The sequence below is a fragment of the Coregonus clupeaformis genome, chromosome 29 (assembly GCF_020615455.1).
Source record: "Coregonus clupeaformis isolate EN_2021a chromosome 29, ASM2061545v1, whole genome shotgun sequence".
In the NCBI taxonomy this organism is placed as follows: Eukaryota; Metazoa; Chordata; class Actinopteri; order Salmoniformes; family Salmonidae; genus Coregonus; species Coregonus clupeaformis.
Genome location: NC_059220.1, coordinates 12673140 through 12693823, shown reverse-complemented (window position 1 = coordinate 12693823; position 20684 = coordinate 12673140). Strand labels below are relative to the sequence as shown.

The window sequence follows — 20684 nt, the reverse complement described above, 5'->3', positions numbered from 1 at the left end:
CAATTGTGTTCGTTGTCCGTAGCTTATGCCTGCCCAAACCATAACCCCACCGCCACCATGGGGCACTCTGTTCACAACGTTGACATCAGCAAACCGCTCGCCCACACGTCTGCCATCTGCCCAGTACAGTTCAAACCGGGATTCATCTGTGAAGAGCACACTTTTCCAGCGTGCCAGTGGGCATCGAAGGTGAGCATTTGCCCACTGAAGTCGGTTAGGACGCTGAACTGCAGTCAGACCAAGACCCTGGTGAGGATGACGAGCACGCAGATGTAAACACATTTCTGCATAACATTTTAGAGAAATAAGCTTTTTGTGCATATAGAACATTTCTTTTATTTCAGCTTATGTAACATGGGACCAACACTTTACATGTTACATTTATATTTTTGTTCAATATATGTAAAAAAAAAAAAAAAATGATGATATTTCATGATACATACTGTTTGGTGTTTGTTTTGTCACATAAACTATCCGATAGAACTGATGGTAATACACAAGCTATAGATCAAGCCAGCGTCGGTCAACATGTAGGCTATACCAAAGACAGTACAGTATGGCTCAGTGGAGGCTGCTGAGGGGAGGACGTCTCACAATAATGGCTGGAACGGAGCAAATGGAATGGCATCAAACACATGGAAACCATGTGTTTGCTGTTTTTGATACCATTCCACGATTCCGCTCCAGCGATTACCACAAGTCCAACCTCCCCAATTAAGGTGCCACCAACCTCCTGTGGTATGCCTATACTCAGTGATCTAAATGTGTATCACTTTGCCTTATAGGTATTAAATAGACAACAACCAACCTAAAACAAAAATAGGGAACAAACGTCTGCCAAAATGTAACTCAATATTAATACGAACTCCAAAGAGAGATCCAACTATAGGCCTTTTTAGGTGATAAAGCATTTATATATTGTAGGCTTATGCGTGTTTGATGAGCTTAGTTTAAATTCACACCCATTGTTAGCTTCATAGTTATTGCATCTGTAGAACAGAACGCAGCCCCTCTCACGTTCCCATCCCAGCACTACATCTTCCACTCATTCCTTCAGAACACATTTTGGTTTGCAAAAATAACACCAACATTGTATGACTGTTTTAAACATTCCACAAATATTTTAGTAGCTTTAACCAGCCTTCAAAGTCTTTGAATAACACCTTCTTTCACTTTCCTTCCTTTTCTCATCTTGTAAAAACATTATCTTATCTGTTCCCTTCTTTCCTCTGTTGAAACCCTGAAGATTTGACCTCCAGGGTTTGAACTCTGATCTCCTAACAGCACTTACTGCAAAACCCACATTTACTAAGTCATGACTGCCCATGTCCTCTGCTCCCTTCTCTGAGATCATCACATTCAAGTCCTTACTCTGACTGACACACAGGAGACAAACACTGAGTGAGAGGGGGAAGAGGGAAGCTCTGCTCAGAGTATTCTCTGAATGAGTAGGTGGTGGCAGGGCGGTTGGAGTCGTTCATTGCTTCATGGTCCAGTGAGCTTCATTGCTTCATGATCCAATGACGGGGGGGTGCAAAACCTTAAAAAATGCAGACAGAGAGATCTCTGGGCCGTGGATACTGCCTCTACTTCCTCTTTGTTAAGTGACCACCAATACCGAGCCTGTCTGTCTGTCTCTGTCCGGATATGGCCCCCTCTGTCCATGCCCTGGCCCTTGTCCTTTGTTCTGGGGTGGCACAGACTGGCACAGAGAGAGGGCCCAGTCACAGCGCAACAACGTGCACTGCCTTCTCAGCAACGTGCACTGTCTTCTCTATGCCAGAGAACGTTGTCTAGGCTTGATCCTTGGATACAACTGTAAGAAGAAGATCATGGAAATTCATCTTCTACAGGCAGGTACAACTTAGGATTTATTACCAAATATTTTGAGATGCCGCTTCTGTCATTTGGGATCCTAACCAATTCAACTAACATTTAACATCTAATTTCAAACAAGATTGAGGAAATCTATATACCTAGATACAACATATTAACCACAGAATTAAACAGAATTACAGGATCTCTATGATATTAACGTCCTGGTGATTCAGACCATAGTAGTATCCATCATGGTGGCTGTCCTTACCCCTAGCAGGTTGCGTGGCACGTAGCCCTCCTTGTCATGTAGCCTGGCCCACCACCACTCTGTCTCAGCATCGTCCCTGCGACTCAGAGTGGTGATGGCGTCTCCCTCGTGGAAGGACAGCTCGTCTGAGCTCTGGGCCTCGTAGTCCCACAGAGCATACACAGACCCTTTATTCATCACACCCAGCTTCTCCTGCAGCTCTGGAGGACGGACAGAGAGAAAGAGGGTCAGTTCACATGGAAGGAAACACTATTGAACCTTCCTTATACAAATAATGTCCCTATCCAGAAATAACCCCTCGTCCGTACCTCCTTGCCCCTAGTGTAGGTCTGAAAGGATTGGACGGGTACCAAGGTTGATGCTTTGCCTTGCCTTCATATAAATTAGATGGAGCTTTCGACATATTGCTAATACCTATCCAATTCTACATATCCTAGCCCGAGTGCCTAGAGTGTAGGCTGTAGGGTTAAGGGTTGTTTTGGGGACAGGACCCATAGCTCTCTTTTGAGCCCCACAGATCTACAAAAGTGCGTAAGGATATAGGGGCTAGGGGTTGTTCGTAGACAGGAGCCGCATGTCTCTCTATATAACACAACTCACCGAAGAGAAACTGGGAACACTGTGTGTATCCGTCCTCCATCTCCTCACACTTATCAGCCGCTGTCTCCACGTCACTGATGGTGGTGGCAAAGATGGCCGCCCCCGACTCCACCAGCAGCTTACAGAGATGCCCACTGTTACAGGAAGCCGCACAGTGTAGTGGGGTCCTGGACACATGACAGACACATTGTGAAGTCTTGACCATTTTAAATGCAGCTAAGGTTTAACAGAAAGAGAAGAGAGAAAGTGAAAGAAAAAGGTCAATAAGAAATGGTCACAGTGTTTGTCCTCACCATCCGTCGCTGTCAGCAGCATTGACGTTGACCCCAAAGTCGAGCAGGAACTTGACGATGTGGTGACGTCCAGCACATACAGCATTGTGCAGGGGGGTGATGCCCTCGTCATTGGCTGTGCTGGGGTTCTCAACCTGCATGGGGGAAAGGATAAATCAAGCACATTTATTTCATGAATCAAATAAATGTATTGATAAAGCAATTTTTATATCAACAGTCACAAAAGCCATTAATATTTTTAAAGAGCAGACGATTTAGAAGTCAGTTTGAAATCCCTCACAGGCTGACAGACTGGCATGTAAAATGAGAAGACTCAACACAATGAATTTCTCTTCTGGGACAATAAAGTTTGAATTCAATTGAAGAGCCTATGATTACCTCATAGATGATCCTCTGCACCAAGTCAAACTCTCCCTCCAGAGAGGCGTCCAGTAGCAGGGCCAGGGGGTTGAACTTGACCCGCAGCCCGTGGCCTGTCCGCTCTGACTCAGGCTTCTTCAGGTTAGTCCTCTAGAGAAAGTAGAGTTACTCTCTGGCTAATACACAGGTGGCTGGTGGCACCTTAATTGTTTTTTTTGCTGACCCTGTGACCTGACCAGGAGAAACTCTTGACCCTATGAATTATGACATACAGAAAGGAAGCATGCTGTTACATTATGGAGCTGTGGCTCCGCAGGCTGACCTTAGGCAGTGCAGAGGGTGTGACAGTCCGGGGAGAGGTGTCTTTCTGTTGGGGAGCCGAGGCCTCTGGGATGGGGCTGGGCCTGGGAGTGGAGGTGGTGCTTGTAGGACCAGGTTGGTTGTTGTTGTTGTTGTCTTCCAGGCTAGGCTGGGGGCTGGGTAGGCGGGGAGCGGTCTCACTGGGTGGGGGTGTCCTCTGCCGATGGTTCTCATTTGAGTCAAAGGAAGGGGACATGAAAGGGGACCGGCGATGGTCTGAGTTGGGACCGTCTGCCGCAGTGACGACCAGGGACGCGGTCTCCATCAGGTTCCCGTTAGAAGTGTTGATGTTGTCTACGTCAGGACATCCCAGGACACCACCCATAAAGACGGGCTGGTAGAAGGGGGTGCTGTTGCTGCCCTCCATGCCCCCGGCCAGGGTGTTGAAGCGCTGGTACAGGAGCTTCTGGATGTTGGGTCCGGTGGGGCCCTCTGGCTCTGTGATGGAGCTGCGTTTCTTCAGCGGGCGCGGTGCGTTGGTCAGCCGCCGGCGCAGGACCTCCAGGTCAGAGTCGCTCTGGTAGCGCAGTGGGGAGTGGGCCACGGGGGTCAGCTTGGTGGGGCTCAGGGGCCGCGGGATGTTTTCCACACTGGGAGGGAGTAGGAGTCTACCCTCTGTGGTGTCCCCTTCCCTGTCCACCATGTCCTCTCCACTCCCTCCTCTTGGGGACAGGGCCCCGTGCTGGAAGGGCACAGGGGAGGGAGAGGTGCTGGAGGGAAGCACTGGTTTCCCATACACTTCAAACAAAAGGAGATGGATATTAATATTGAGCCATACAGATTGAGACCCAACAGGAAAGTCAAGCATTATCTGAATCAGGCCAGGGTTCAAATGCTATTTGTTTTCTTCAAATACTTTGAGAGTTTGATTGAGCCTCCCTGGAGTGCTTTGCACTCTTGGAACTATTACATTGGTCCCACTGTGCCAGGCATGCTCAATCAAGTGCAGCTTAATTATTGGAAGGCAATCAAATACTATTAGAACCCAGGTCTGACTGACTCTTAAAAAAATATTATGTTCATCGATTGAAGGGTTTACCTGCTTTGACAGCAGACCTGCCTCCTGCTGGGTAGCTCTTGGCTGCAGGCTGCTGCAGGTACATGTGGTAGATGGAGGAGGAGTTCATGGTGGCAGGGCCCTTCCTGGGGGACTGAGGCCTGGAGGAGGACCGGTCTGGGACGTAGGGCCTCACAGCCACGGCCAGCGGGGGGTCAGGCCTCTTCCTCTCCCCCTGGCCTGACTGGGGTGTGGGGCTGGGGGGGAAAGAGATACGCTGCTGGATCTGCTGGGAGGAGAAACCAGGAGGGGCTGAGCCCTGCCAGGCTAAGGAGGCATGGGTAGACCTGGGCAGGGAGCTGGTAGAGCAGATTATAGATGGGTGGCCAGTAGGTGCAGGGTAGGTCCCGTAGATGGGTGGTGGTTTGGACACGGATCCACCTGGTAGCTTACTGGAGTCAAGGCTCTGTGGAGGGAAACACAGTGAACCAGTTAGATAAACATCCATTATAGGACAGTAGGAAGGAGAGAGTCCAAGGAGTGTGTGAAAGAGCCAAAAGTGAAACGGCTGCATCTCAATAGTTTTAAGTGGCTTCCTCTACTTGTGTCCTCTCCTTTGTCTGCATGTATAAAAAAAAATACAGGGTCTGTGAAAGCAATATGGTGGAGAATCCCTACCAGGAATTGCTTTTAATGGTTAGTTATTTAATATAATTGCAGATGAAAGAGAGGAGACGATGATAGGAAGCCACTACAGACTATTGAGATGTACCCAATGACTGTAGTAGTGGGAGGTGGAGCAGGGATCTCACCTGGTCTGGGCTGGTGTTCCTCCAATCTGAAGGTTGGATCGAGGAGACACTTTTTCTCAGGGTGGGCCACTCTGCTTCATTGGCTACAGGAGGGGTAGAGGGAGAGGTAGAGGTAGAGGTAGAGGTAGAGGTAGAGGTAGAGGTAGAGGTAGAGAGAGAGAGAGAGAGAGAGAGAGAGAGAGAGAGAGAGAGAGAGAGAGAGAGAGAGAGAGAGAGAGAGATAGAGAGAGATAGAGAGAGATAGAGAGAGAGAGAGAGGTAAAAAAGAGAGAGAGAGAGAGAGAGGGGTAAACGAAAGACAGCAGGTAGATAGTCTGTGTTCCGGGATAACGGTTGAGAAAGATGGGCTGTGATATTCTAGTTGTCTCGTGAAGTGATCAATAGAATGTTGACGCAACTGAAAGTACAGTTACACACACAACACACTGTCTGTCTGAAGAACTAGTACCTGTAGCTAATACGTTTCAATTTCTAGATCATGTTGCTCTCTTTGCCTTGTGTTCTCATACCTACAGACTGGCACAGTACAGGAACAGGTTGCCCTCCATACCTACAGACTGGCACAGTACAGGAACAGGTTGCCCTCCATAACTACAGACTGGCACAGTACAGGAACAGGTTGCCCTCCATACCTACAGACTGGCACAGTACAGGAACAGGTTGCCCTCCATACCTACAGACTGGCACAGTACAGGAACAGGTTGCCCTCCATAACTACAGACTGGCACAGTACAGGAACAGGTTGCCCTCCATACCTACAGACTGGCACAGTACAGGAACAGGTTGCCCTCCATACCTACAGACTGGCACAGTACAGGAACAGGTTGCCCTCCATACCTACAGACTGACCTGAGGGACACAGGGTCAGTTCTAATACAATGTGTATGTGCTGGGTGTATTTTGGTCCCTGATTCTGATCAGGTTAAAGAGATTAGAGTGTCTATCCCTCCAAGAGGATCTCTCTCTCTCTAAGACATAGTCTGTCTGGAGGTAAACTATTCCCTGCATCCTGTCTGTCTGTCTGTCTGCCAGACTACCTATTAAACCTATTGCAGTGTCTGTACCAACTGAGCTTTGGCTACTCTCCCTTTCAAACATTACAACTGCCCAGCCCTATTAAAAGGGGATCACTAGAAGGGCTACACCTGAAATGGCATCATACTCCCTATATAGGGCACTACTTTTGACCAGGGCCTGCATAGGGCTCTGGTCAAAAGTAGTGCACTATATATGGAACAGGGTGTCATTTGGGGCGCAACCCAAGTCATCAAAGACAACCCATCATTTCACTCTCTACTGCATGTGAGTTCTGTTTGTGAGACCTGTTTGGCTTGTTACATTCAAAGAGGTGGAGAACAATGCCGCAGTAACCCCTTCTCTAACGTCATACGTCCATTTTTGTCCATTCAAATAAACCATGTTACCTAACCATTTCCCCTTATGCAATAGAGGCCGTTCATACCGACAGTGGTATTTTGGGCAAATAAATATTCACACAGTGACAATGAATTCCAATATAGATAAATACATTTTCTAGGCCAGAAAGAAATGGAACCTCACATAGGTCTACTGAAGATGAACACAATAGTTAATGATTTCAACGTGTACATATTTTATATAAGGAGGGAAGGCAAGGGTGTGGCATTAGTTTTAGGTAAATGTTATCCTATGTTATGTTGTTGCTGTAGGGCACTGTTACTGAGGCCCCACTCAATGTAGTTATCTTTTACTAAGTCTTATTGTTGTTGTATTGTCGAGAAGGAACCTGCAAGTAAGCATTTCATTGGATGGTGTATACCATATGTTTCGTGTACATACAACGAATAAAACTTGAAACTTGAAATGTGTATATTATTATAATATAGGGCCCTGTTACTGAGGCCTTGTTACTGAGACCCCACTCAATCTGTATATTTCATTCTGTATAAAAGAATGGAAGGATGTGAAACTGGTTTTAGGTAGAAGTTATAACTATGTTATACATGCATGTACAGAACTATCTAAATTTATGTTGTTGATATTAAGCTGTGTTACTGAAGTTCCTCTCCTTCTGCTGCCCTAGCCCCTGGCTGCAGACTCACTGTCGGCACTGCGGGCCCCTGAGGGGGACCGGGGCCCCTCTCTCAGCTCCACGGGGTCCACTATGATGTCTAAATCTGAGACCTTCCATTGGCCGGAGGGCTTCCTCACACCGCACCCTTCATCCTCTGCTGAGCCCGCGACCACACAAATCGTGACACACCACAACATCAACAACAACAACGGGCACGACAGAACAGACGATACGAATAAGGGTAGGAGAAGAAGAGGTCCACAGACAGACATGAGAGAGGGCAGGAAGTCAGAGAACGCTGAGTCAGATTTATTTTTAAATACTCAGAAAAAATATAACGAGTTTAGAACTGAAATATCTGCTCAGAGGAGTTATGCGTAGCTACCACTCTGAACTAACATCTACCAGCTACACCATAGCAATCTCAGGACTGTCCAGATCAGATCAAGGTGTCCCAAATAGACAGATATAGTCTGACAGTCAGTAGTTTGAGAGTGATAAAGTAGGTAAAGCTGCAGTGTGGGGCAGGGACTGACCTGATTTGGAGCGGCCATGGCTGACGGTGCCAGTCCCAGGGACAGACGGTGGTTTAACGGGGTCTGGGAGCAGAGCGTAGCCCCCCTCCTGTCTGCCTGGGACGGGCACCTGGATGTAGGGACATACCGCGGCAACGCGGCCTGAGCTGCTGGGGGTGGGCTGGGGGGAGGGAGGACCGTTGATCCTGTTAAGCTGTGGAGTGGAGCGAGAGAGGGCAAAATACAATGTCAGCTATACTTCCACAGCCCAAACAGCGGTGGTTAAAATCACAATGATTACAGAGAATTGTTAAGAGACAGAGAGCAAAGTCAACTACGTAAATATGTGTAAACAGTGCCTAGTGAAATTATCAGCATTTTGTTGCGTTAAATTTTGAAAATAATAAATGCTAGTTTTTAAGGCAGCAAAATGTGAAAACTGTGTGTTCTTTCACTATGCACTGTACAGTATGTAGGCATACTATGCTACTGTATATGCTGGTGGTCTGTGTGTATGAGAGTGAGTGAGAACACAAAGGTATTGAGATAGATTGTGTATCTCTGGGGAACTTCAGAGAGTTTCTTCCTGGTCTTACTGAGTTGATCTCTTTTTGACATGCCTCAGTTTTTTTCTTGTGCAGGCGCTGGCGAAGGTCCCCGATGCGCTTGTCCATCATGGTCACCTCCGTGTTGCGCTTATTCAGCAGCTCCTTGTTCTGCTGTAGCCTGCCACTCTGCTCCGCGTTCAGCTTGTTACACACCTGACAGAGACACAGAAGGAACATGGAACACAATGAGTGTGAGTCAAACCAGGAGGCAGATGGATGTCCTGTCTGTCCTGTCTCTGTTTAACCAAGCCCTGGCAGGATGAGGAATGGAGAGACAACGCTGAGAGACATCTATTATGTCAGTGTCACAAATGTCCTTCAGAATGAAAATGTCTAATCGAATCTCCTCTCCTTCATCTGATCTGCAGCTGGATGACATAATCTGGAACTTCCTAACAAAATATGAATCTGAAGTGTCATTTCATTACATAATCTGGAACGTCCTAGCAAAATATGAATCTGAAGTGTCATTTCATTACATAATCTGGAACGTCCTAGCAAAATATGAATCTTAAGTGTCATTTCATTACATAATCTGGAACGTCCTAGCAAAATATTAATCTTAAGTGTCATTTCATTACATAATCTGGAACGTCCTAGCAAAATATGAATCTGAAGTGTCATTTCATTACATAATCTGGAACGTCCTAGCAAAATATGAATCTGAAGTGTCATTTCATTACATAATCTGGAACGTCCTAGCAAAATATTAATCTTAAGTGTCATTTCATTACATAATCTGGAACTTCCTAACAAAATATGAATCTGATGAAGTGTACAGTACTTCTGAGCAGATACATTTTCTTCAGGAAATGTACCTGTAGTTCCTGGTAAAGTTTGCGTAGCTCCAGAGCGGCGGTGCCAGTGAGAGGTCCTCCCAGGGGCTGCAGGCCGTTGAGACGTCCCCTCCTCAGGTCCTCCAGCTGCTGGGTGAGCTGGTCCACCTTCACCACAGCTGACTGCAGCTCTGCCTGCTTCTCCTGGAACTGCCCACTCACATGCTGGATCTCAGCCGCTGCATGGGGAGAGGAGAGGGGATGCAGTACACTGTGAGATACAGACTGGCTGTGTGTATGAGTGTGTTGGGAGAAATCAAAAAAATACATGTTTCAAGTCTGATGGTATGAGAGAGAAGAGTGAATAGAGTGTATTGGAAAGTTGTGGACTGGATGGACAACTCCCCTTTCTCCAGAGTACCAGTATCAGAATGTGGCAGACAGGGTGCAGCCTTGGACGTTATACAGAACAGGACTACACCCTGTTACAGTATGAACATTGGTACTTTAAGATACCCAGACACACCCAGTTCCAGACCACAATATGGGGAGGGTCAGATTCCAGGCTAACTGACAGAACTAGGGAAAGAGATGACATCATGGACAGCTGAAGAGAGCCCAGATTCCACTATGATGGGGTTCTCCATCAGAGGAGGCTGGTGGGAGGAGCTATAGGAGAACAGGCTCATTGTAACGGCTGAAATGGAATTAATGAAACGGTATCAAACACATGGAAACCATGTTTGACTCCGCTCCATCAATTCCATTCCAGCCATTACAATGAGCCCGTCCTCCTATAGCTCCTCCCACCAGGTGTGTGCGCACGTGTGTGTGTGTTTGTGCGTGCATTTGCGTACTGAATCACATTGCTTACACAGGTTGCCATTGATGAGCTTGCTGTAGTCCACCTGGCCCCTCATGGCGCGGATTTTCTTTAGTTTGGCCTCCTGACTCTCCACTCGCTCCTTCAACCTCTGTAGCTTCTCAGCCTCCGACACCGTCTGGCCCTGTGTGTGGTCCTGCTGCTGCAGGTACCTCAGACACTGCTCCTGAAAGGAGAGGAGGGGAGAGGACAGAGCGAGGACAGAGAGAGGACAGAGAGGGGAGGAGAGGACAGAGAGAGGACAGAGAGGGGAGGAGAGGGGAGGAGAGGACAGAGAGAGGACAGAGAGAGGACAGAGAGAGGACAGAGAGGGGAGGAGAGGACAGAGAGAGGACAGAGAGGGGAGGAGAGGACAGAGAGAGGACAGAGAGAGGACAGGAGAGGACAGAGAGAGGACAGAGAGGGGAGGAGAGGACAGAGAGAGGACAGAGAGGGGAGGAGAGGACAGAGAGAGGACAGAGAGAGGACAGGAGAGGACAGAGAGAGGACAGAGCGAGGACAGAGAGAGGACAGAGAGGGGAGGAGAGGACAGAGAGAGGACAGAGAGAGGACAGGAGAGCACAGAGAGAGGACAGGAGAGCACAGAGAGAGGACAGGAGAGGAGAGGAGAGGGTTGGAGGAACAGAGGGAACAATGAGTTACAGATGTGGGACGGAAAATGTAGTGCAAGCATTCCTCCACTTCATTCAAGCACAGTGCAATGACAGATAAATTACACACACTGACGCGCACACACACACAAACAATAACATTCACACACACACACACACTCTACACAGCCACACACCTCCGTTCGCACAGAAGAGAGCTGAAAGGAACAAAGGATGAAGAGGAAGGAGAAGTTAAAGGAAAAAAGAGAGTGAAAAGAGAAAGAAGGTAATTAAAAAGGATTGAGAAAAGAGGGAGCAAGAGATGCACATGAAATAGAATCCTGTTCAGCTACTCAACACACCGGCTCGCAGAGAAGACAGAATACACAAACCAGTTTTCTCTTATCTAAATAGGAAAAGGGCTTGTTTTTTTCCAATACAAAAAAAATACCAGCCTTGCAAATAATACTCACATACATAGACAATCTAAATAACGAGAAGCGAATCCATACCAAATACACACAAGTGGTGGAGTGAGTGAATGAAGGAAGAGCTCATCAGTATGTGAATGAGAGCGAATGAAAGGGATTGCAAGACTATGTGGTGCTGACTGAAGCATTTTCAGGTCTGCTCTAGAATGAGCAAACACAATGCAGGCTCTGACAGAGAGAGACAGAGAGAGTAGGAGAGGGAGTGTTGACTGAACACAATCTACTGTTCAATAGAAGGAGAGAGGTAACCCGCTCAATGCAAACACCCAAATTCACAGCTAATCACGAACATTAATACACACTGCTAATACAGTGAACAAATATTACTCAATAAAACGCTGCCATACTGACAACTGTGTAGTTTATACATTCATCTACATTGAGCCTCTAGGAGTCCACTTCATCACCATTATTATCCTAATCATTACAATCATCAACACAGAGAAAGGCATCATGGCTTCTCATAGAACAGACAACATTGGAACATTCGCAGTTTCTTCAGCCCCATCATAAAAGACAATCATATTTACCTTCAGAATGAGAAATATCAGTCAAAACCTAACCCACAACCGGATCCAAACTCCTTGTAAAGGAAATGTGATGATCAATGAAACACTAAAAGAATACGTGACAAGATGTCCCCCTGATGTCATGTCACACGTAAATGCTTTCCTGGTGCTGAATTTGAGTTTCCAGTATGTTCTGACTTAGATATTCCTGGGAAGTGACCAGTGCACTGGGTGTGGTAAAATACTGTTCAACCCTCTAGGTTCCTCTCCATATTATCCCCTCCTAGAGACAGCACACTTCCTTCCCAGCAGCTGGCTGCTCACTGCTGACCTCATTTCCTGCCGGACATCTAGTCCCTTCCTGTTGTTGTCCCTGCTTGTTGTCCCTGGCGACGCACGCTGCCACCACCTGCACTGACCTTGGTAACCATGACCCTGTACCTAGATCGTGACTGAACACATCACATACAAGCTGATCTAGGAACTGCTTGTTGTATTTAAATGACCACAGAGACCACAACAAGCTGACCACAGCACATGTGACCAGATCAACCACAGACCCTGTGTGAACTATATCCCATTCCATCAACCAATCAAAGAGCAAGCAAAAGCAGAAGCACAGTGGTCAGTAAAACCGCCCTAGAAGGAAGAAACCTAGAGGAACCAGGTTCACCCACTCTTCCCCAACCCAACCCATCCCACCCCAACTGCTGTTTGTGATTTGCAACCAACTCTATTAAGACATGACATGATACATACCCTGTCCACCTGACCTTTAACACTCATGTTTGCATGTTAAGGTGCCATGTCAGATGAGCCTCTGTTTTGGATCTTCTTCTAAACCCTTTGACAGTGAGCGGGTATCCCCCTGTCTGAGACCACAGTAAATCATCTCCCCAGTCCTCCCCATCCTGGCCTGTTCCCTATATAGGGAATAGGATCCCTGGTGACATATAGGAGCCAGGTGTATGGCCCAGCCCAGACAGTGGAAGCTGAGGATCCATCTATAGATCTATAACATATAGACCTGCTCTCTGACCCGGTGCCTGTCCCCCAGCCCAGTGGAAGCTGAGGATCTATATATTACATAACTATATAGATGAGCCTTCTGACCCACATGTTTACTGGCTGGAGCCCACAGAGAGAGAGGCTGAAACCTGAGCCAATCCAGAACAACTGTCTGTGACCAATCGGAATGATTTACACTCTGGACACTCAAATGGCACCAATCCCATAACACAACGGGGTCATGTTCAGTAGGCACCAAATGGACGAAAAAAGGACTGAAATAAAAGGGACAACCCCGGACTTGTCCAATGAGAAAAGCTTTAAAACGTTTTGCTACGGTGTGCTCTAATGGATACGACCCAAACTAACACAACACAGCCACTCAACTCAGAGGATAAAAACTTTGAGCATGGCCAGACATCTCAGAGGTATAGACATCAGTGGGTTTTCTGAATGTGAGGTCAATACGGTTCCTGGTTGGAAAGAAGGTCTATCACTGTGAGGTCGATAATGATGTTTATTGTTTATATTATTGTCTGTGTTCCAGTACCTTGGCAACCAGCATCTGCTGTTGGGCATCAATATGTTGCTGTTGCCGTTTGGCCATCTCCTGCAGCTCCGACAGAGTCAGCTCCACGCATGGGTTCCCCACCTACACACACACACATCAGACAAACAGAGAGAAAGAACAAGCTCAAAATGTGGGCCCTCTCAACCAACAAACATAGTAAATACTCACACACATTGACATGTACAGTGGGGAAAAAAAGTATTTAGTCAGCCACCAATTGTGCAAGTTCTCCCACTTAAAAAGATGAGAGAGGCCTGTAATTTTCATCATAGGTACACGTAAACTATGACAGACAAAATGAGAGAGAAAAATCCAGAAAATCACATTGTAGGATTTTTTATGAATTCATTTGCAAATTATGGTGGAAAATAAGTATTTGGTCAATAACAAAAGTTTCTCAATACTTTGTTATATACCCTTTGTTGGCAATGACACAGGTCAAACATTTTCTGTAAGTCTTCACAAGGTTTTCACACACTGTTGCTGGTATTTTGGCCCATTCCTTCATGCAGATCTCCTCTAGAGCAGTGATGTTCTGGGGCTGTCGCTGGGCAACACAGACTTTCAACTCCCTCCAAATATTTTCTATGGGGTTGAGATCTGGAGACTGGCTAGGCCACTCCAGGACCTTGAAATGCTTCTTACGAAGCCACTCCTTCGTTGCCCAGGCGGTGTGTTTGGGATCATTGTCATGCTGAAAGACCCAGTCACGTTTCATCTTCAATGCCCTTGCTGATGGAAGGAGGTTTTCACTCAAAATCTCACGATACATGGCCCCATTCATTCTTCCCTTTACACGGATCAGTCGTCCTGGTCCCTTTGCAGAAAAAACAGCCCCAAAGCATGATGTTTCCACCCCCATGATTCACAGTAGGTATGGTGTTCTTTGGATGCAACTCAGCATTCTTTGTCCTCCAAACACGACGAGTTGAGTTTTTACCAAAAAGTTCTATTTTGGTTTCATCTGACCATATGACATTCTCCCAATCCTCTTCTGGATCATCCAAATGCACTCTAGCAAACTTCAGACAGGCCTGGACATGTACTGGCTTAAGCAGGGGGACATGTCTGGCACTGCAGGATTTGAGTCCCTGGCGGCGTAGTGTGTTACTGATGGTAGGCTTTGTTACTTTGGTCCCAGCTCTCTGCAGGTCATTCACTAGGTCCCCCCGTGTGGTTCTGGGATTTTTGCTCACCGTTCTTGTGATCATTTTGACCCCACGGGGTGAGATCTTGCGTGGAGCCCCAGATCGAGGGAGATTATCAGTGGTCTTGTATGTCTTCCATTTCCTAATAATTGCTCCCACAGTCGATTTCTTCAAACCAAGCTGCTTACCTATTGCAGATTCAGTCTTCCCAGCCTGGTGCAGGTCTACAATTTTGTTTCTGGTGTCCTTTGACAGCTCTTTGGTCTTGGCCATAGTGGAGTTTGGAGTGTGACTGTTTGAGGTTGTGGACAGGTGTCTTTTATACTGATAACAAGTTCAAACAGGTGCCATTAATACAGGTAACGAGTGGAGGACAGAGGAGCCTCTTAAAGAAGAAGTTACAGGTCTGTGAGAGCCAGAAATCTTGCTTGTTTGTAGGTGACCAAATACTTATTTTCCACCATAATTTGCAAATAAATTCATTAAAAATCCTACAATGTGATTTTCTGGATTTTTTCTTCTCAATTTGTATGTCATAGTTGACGTGTACCTATGATGAAAATTACAGGCCTCTCTCATCTTTTTAAGTGGGAGAACTTGCACAATTGGTGGCTGACTAAATACTTTTTTTCCCCGACTGTACATGAACACACTGACTCAATCAGATGACAAAACATTAGGCTATAGAGTTACAGAGACTGGTGTAGGCAGCAGGAGATCCAAACAACAACATCAAACAAAGAGAACAGGTCTCATCTCTCTGTCTTATGTAAGACAAGTCTCTATTATATCAGAAACGCAGAACTGCCCTCTGGTGTGAAGTTAGAGGCCTCATACAGCAGTTATCAGAATATCATGCCTACACAAAGCTATCAGAAACAATAGCGCGATTCCACGCCAGGACAAATATATTTTTGTTATCACAGATTGTTCTGGCAATTCTCACAAAGAAAAGTAATTGGGAGGAAGGATGTTTGACATGCTTTTTCATTTGTATCACAAACCATTTTTGAGAAAGTCATGATGAAAGTGTCAATTTTAGGCTCTTTTTAGAACTATATACATCTCCTGTAAGACCCTGTGATCCGTGAACCGTACAAGATACAGACAATATCTTGGAGTCATTGTACTCTTTATAGTGTGCTCTCAAATATGCATTATGTCTAGATTCTGAAATAAAAAAATGTCACATTCATTTATTCAACATTACAAATATTCATAAGAATATTATAATAATAACTCAAAAGTACCCTTTTTGATATAGTTTATTTTTAGACATATTGTTTGGAACAATATACTCTTCAAGCACGTCAAATTTCCAGAGTGGGCGCTCTGGTACTTTTCATTATATTACCCATTTTATACATAGCAATGTATGTTATAGGTCAGGGTTCCACCAGTGATTTTGGTCCACCGGTGATTATATTTGACCCCCCCAAGTTTTCGGAGCTATACTTCGAGATATTAGCTGATGTAAGAAGGGCTATATAAAATAAAATTGATTGATTGATTGAAATAAACTAATAAAAAAAATTTGAAATCTTGGAAATCTTTCCATGACATAGACTACCACGTGAATTCAGGTGAAAGCTATGATCCCTTATTGATGTCACCTGTTAAATCCACTTCAATCAGTGTAGATGAAGGGGAGGAGACAGGTTAAAGAAGGATTTTTAAGCCTTGAGACATGGATTGTGTAGGTTTGCCATTCAGAGGGTGAATGGGAAAGACAAAAGATTTAACTGCCTATGAACGAGGTATGGTAGTAGGTACCAGGCGCACCGGTTTGTGTCAAGAACTGCAACACTGCTGGGTTTTTCACGCTCAACAGTTTCCCGTGTGTATCATGAATGGTCCACCAATCAAAGGAGATTCAGCCAACTTGACACAACTGTGGGAAGCATTGGAGTCAACATGGGCCAGCATCCCTGTGGAACTCTTGACACCTTGTAGAGTCCATGCCCCAACGAATTGAGGCTGTTCTGAGGGCAAAAAGGGGGAGCACCTCAATATTAGGAAGGTGTTCCTAATGTTTATACACTCAGTGTATGTGATCGTATACAAATGTAAGGAAGGTTTGAAATGATTATGCTCTAGTCAAATATTATACCTGTTTGTGCTTCTTGCAGTCACATCGGTCCATGGCTGTATCTAGTTAATAATCACGGTTATTAGGTCATTAACCAATCACAGCCCTCCTCCAGGATTACACATTCAGCAAATTGCAAGCAGAGGGAGTTCCCTTTGAATTTATTTTCCCATTCACTGTGTTGGTTGTGCTCATAAAATTGCTCATAATTCAGAATTAGCAAAGAGCTCACTCTGGAAATGTGATTAAATTGTATATTGTTCCAAACAACAGGTCTTAAAGCTGAGATCCACGAAAGGTGAAACAGCGTCACTGGTCACCCCAGGCACATTTGTTTTAGTTTTAGTTTTTGAAAAGGAGGAGATGAGCATCCAGCAACGTAATAAAAAATATTGCAGTACTCTGCTGTTCTATCGCACGTGCAATGATGTGCAATGATGTCAGAGGGAATAAAACTGTGTTTGTTGTTTAAAGTAATAACGTCTTTGTTGTTGTAATATCGCAAACATACGTGGCAGTTTGACCGCATCGGATTTCAACAAAAAAATAGTACTTTTGAGATATTCATATGATTTATGTTGAATAAATTGTGAAAAATTGTATTTCAGAATCTAGACATATCCACGTTAAATAGAGCACACTATAGGAAGTATAATGACACAAAGATGTTGTCTGTATCATGTACAGTTCGCGGATCATAAGGTCTTACAGGAGGCATGTATATCAAAATTGTTTGTGATAGACATGTTAAAAGCATTTAAAACATCCTTCCTCACAATGAAGTCTCTATGTGAAAATTGACAGAACAATCTGAGATACCAAAACTATTTTTGGGCTGTCTTGGCGTGGAATCGCCCAATAACGCTTTTTTAAAATAAACATTTTATTTCTCAGCGCACACACGCACGCTCACACACACACACATACACACACACACACACATCACATGGAGCTCACACACCAGCAATCATCACTGGACCACTAGGAAATGCCTGTTTTGCCTGAACAGGAAGCTTCTAGTCCTGCCATGTCCTGTGATTGTGTATAGTCACTGATTAACAAACACAATACTATGTGTGTGTGTGTGTGTGTGTGTGTGTGTGTGTGTGTGTGTGTGTGTGTGTGTGTGTGACAATGAGAGGTGCCTCTGAGTGGTCCATTCAGTCATGCATCAGTCAATGGACATGTCAAGTGTTGCCTGTCACATCAAGAGTTCCTGGAATACATGACAATACAATTCAATAGTGGAACATTGGGTCATCCATTGCCAGAAGGATAGAATGAGTACTACACTGAACATTATGGACTAGTGGGCCTATGGGCAGAATTGCCCTAATTCTATAGAGGCAACAAATTCTCCTTATCAGTCAAATGGGGTTTGAAAAGACCACTGAAAGCAGGCATGGTTGCATTTCAACAGAGCTGTAGAGTAGCTTTATATGACATAGCTTTAAACAGATGTTAAGCTTTGACGATATCAGTACTGCTGTTCTGGGTACCTGCTGTCAGTCTTTTAACATGTCTGTCAATGTCAGTTAAACAGCAGGAAAGCAAGAGTCAGTCAGGGTCTAATGCAAGGTAAGGGACATTTTCACAAAAAAACTGCTACAGTGCATTTCCTTCACGTCAAACCATGACATAACTGCTGATATTAGAAAACAAGTGTAGGATCAGAATGCTGCATCACCCCTCATACCATATTTAGGACCATGCCACTGTACTGTACTGTACCTACAATGTTTCATCCATGGGAATAGACATCGGTGTGACTATAGCACTACAAGAAACGTCTGACCTCTGTGAAGTACTAAGTCATGTTTTGCAGAGGGGTCAAATACTTATTTCCCTCAATAAAATGCAAATCAATTTATAACATTTTTGACATGCGTTTTTCTGGATTTTTTTGTTGTTATTCTGTCTCGCACTGTTCAAATAAACCTACCATTAAAATTATAGACTGATCATTTCTTTGTCAGTGGGCAAACGTACAAAATCAGCAGGGGATCAAATACTTTTTTCCCTCACTGTATATCACATGCAGTTTAAATCACATCCCACATGAATGGGGATCCTAAAGATAAAGATGTAAGCTATAATTAACAGAACATATCTTACACATTTCAATTACACACAATAATGGACATGCCTATGCCTATATTTCAATGCATAATTCAGTGCCATTTCACAATACTTCTATACAAGATTAATTTAATTTAATTGTGCAATTATGACATTGCATGATCATTAAAATCATGAAAATATATTTTCACAGCTCAGGATACATACAATGAAATGCTATAAAAACCAATAACAACACATGGAAAGCCATATAGGCAGAGACAATGATGTGACTGACCTGCACAGAGAAACTTTACACCTGACAAAACATCAAAGCTATCTAATTTAAATATGTTTTATTACCTGGTGGGCGTCCCAGGTAAATCTGCAAGATCGCACCTTAATTTTGCTACATTGTCCTTCAACTGTAAATTCCTGTACAGCCTCAACATGTTTCCACTCCATTTTTTATATCAAATAGTTCCTCTGCTAATCCAGAAAACGTAGCCCCGGTCACGGCGCCACTGAATGACAATGCACCGATTCCTATCTCAACTTTCGCACTTGTCCGATGCGTTGATTTACGAGTCTCTTCCTCTGGCTCGAGGAGCGCGGTTGGCAACTTTCGCACTTGTCCGATGCGTTGATTTACGAGTCTCTTCCTCTGGCTCGAGGAGCGCGGTTGGTTAGTCCCCTGCTGTCCCCGTTACAAGTGTGCGCACGCTGATCTGCAACCAGTAAACAGAGGGTGCGAGAATCAACGGGATGATATGGACCGAGGACCGGGATAGTTGTCATTCTCTGTATGTCCCAAATGTTTCTATAAACAATACCCCTATCTCAATATTTAAAAATGTACGTCGGCTAAGAACATCTAAAACATGTAGCCTATCAAAAGCGCCCATTCTTCGTTGCTGACGTGTCTTTGTGACGGCATAAATGTTTCTCCCGTTAGGGTTTTGTTCCAATTTTAACTTGCCAGCAATTCTTTCCACTTCTCCCTCTCTCGCTCCCCCTCTCTGCTGCTGGAGCTAGACTGCAGCACGAGTACACCCCCTCCCTCTCCCAAGCTCCTACTGCCATAAAGTCTCTGCGTCACAGCTGTCTGGCGGACAGATGCCGGGACCCTCCAGATGCGCACAGGGATTTTGGGGAAAACTTGTATCATTCACGAGCTTTCATGCATCATATTCCTAAATTGCTGTGATCTCAGGAATAGGCACAGTGACTACATTTCTTGCATATTTATAAATGTCATTCTCAATAGAGCCTCAGAGTCAAGGGTTTATCATAGTCCAAAACGTGTACGCATATGCACAGCAGTGTTGTATAATATTGGACCATTGACTTTCATACTTTTACAATTCTCAGCACAGCTCAAACAATTTCTCCAACTGTCACCACTTACAAATGAAAAGAGGACATTTACTGGAGAAGCATTAGTTGGGAAATGTGGAGAGATGCTCGTTCGGGCTGTGCATCCCCCTGCTGATATATGGTAACACAAAAGATCCACATAGCACGTTGGGGGCGATGAAACAACGGAAGCCCATTCATTTTCAATGAGGAGGCGAAGTTGGGCGACGCAAGCATGGGCAAGGGGCCAAAATTGAAATAAACGGAACCTTTTACATAAACCTCTGCTACATCGCGTTATGATTAACCAATCGACGCTCACTATAGTCTCCGGCCCCTACTGGATTGGCTGTTGATACCTAGCGCTACCTAGCCTGCTTGCAAGCTTGCTAGCACCAACATGAAGGCGAAGCAAGCATAGCTATCCGAATTTACACCTTAAAAGGATCTTGGCATGTATGAGTCAATGGAACGCAGACCATTCCATTGACCAGACTGGCACACATTGAACAAATCGGCCC

At 45.0% G+C, this 20684-nt stretch overlaps 1 protein-coding gene across 12 annotated transcripts in view; it reads right to left on the bottom strand.

The window, feature by feature from the left end:
• Positions 1–599: 599 nt before the first annotated feature.
• The window catches only part of LOC121544729 (apoptosis-stimulating of p53 protein 1), a 63317-nt gene continuing 43232 nt past the window's right edge, over positions 600–20684 (bottom strand). For 6 of the 12 annotated variants that reach the window (XM_041854827.1, XM_041854821.1, XM_041854829.1 and 3 more), the window contains 15 exons: positions 13492–13593; positions 11131–11151; positions 10335–10509; positions 9503–9699; positions 8673–8837; positions 8098–8290; positions 7590–7718; positions 5509–5591; positions 4739–5162; positions 3662–4437; positions 3358–3489; positions 2980–3113; positions 2687–2853; positions 2087–2286; positions 600–1816 (listed from right to left, as the gene is read on the bottom strand). In XM_041854827.1, the coding sequence (XP_041710761.1) occupies positions 1775–1816; positions 2087–2286; positions 2687–2853; positions 2980–3113; positions 3358–3489; positions 3662–4437; positions 4739–5162; positions 5509–5591; positions 7590–7718; positions 8098–8290; positions 8673–8837; positions 9503–9699; positions 10335–10509; positions 11131–11151; positions 13492–13593 (2940 nt within the window). In that variant the 3' untranslated portion in view covers positions 600–1774. Of the gene's footprint in view, positions 1817–2086; positions 2287–2686; positions 2854–2979; positions 3114–3357; positions 3490–3661; positions 4438–4738; positions 5163–5508; positions 5592–7589; positions 7719–8097; positions 8291–8672; positions 8838–9502; positions 9700–10334; positions 10510–11130; positions 11152–13491; positions 13594–19170; positions 19838–20684 lie in introns of those variants that run through there. The other 6 variants (XM_041854831.2, XM_041854822.2, XM_041854824.1 and 3 more) reach the window with 6 other exon arrangements.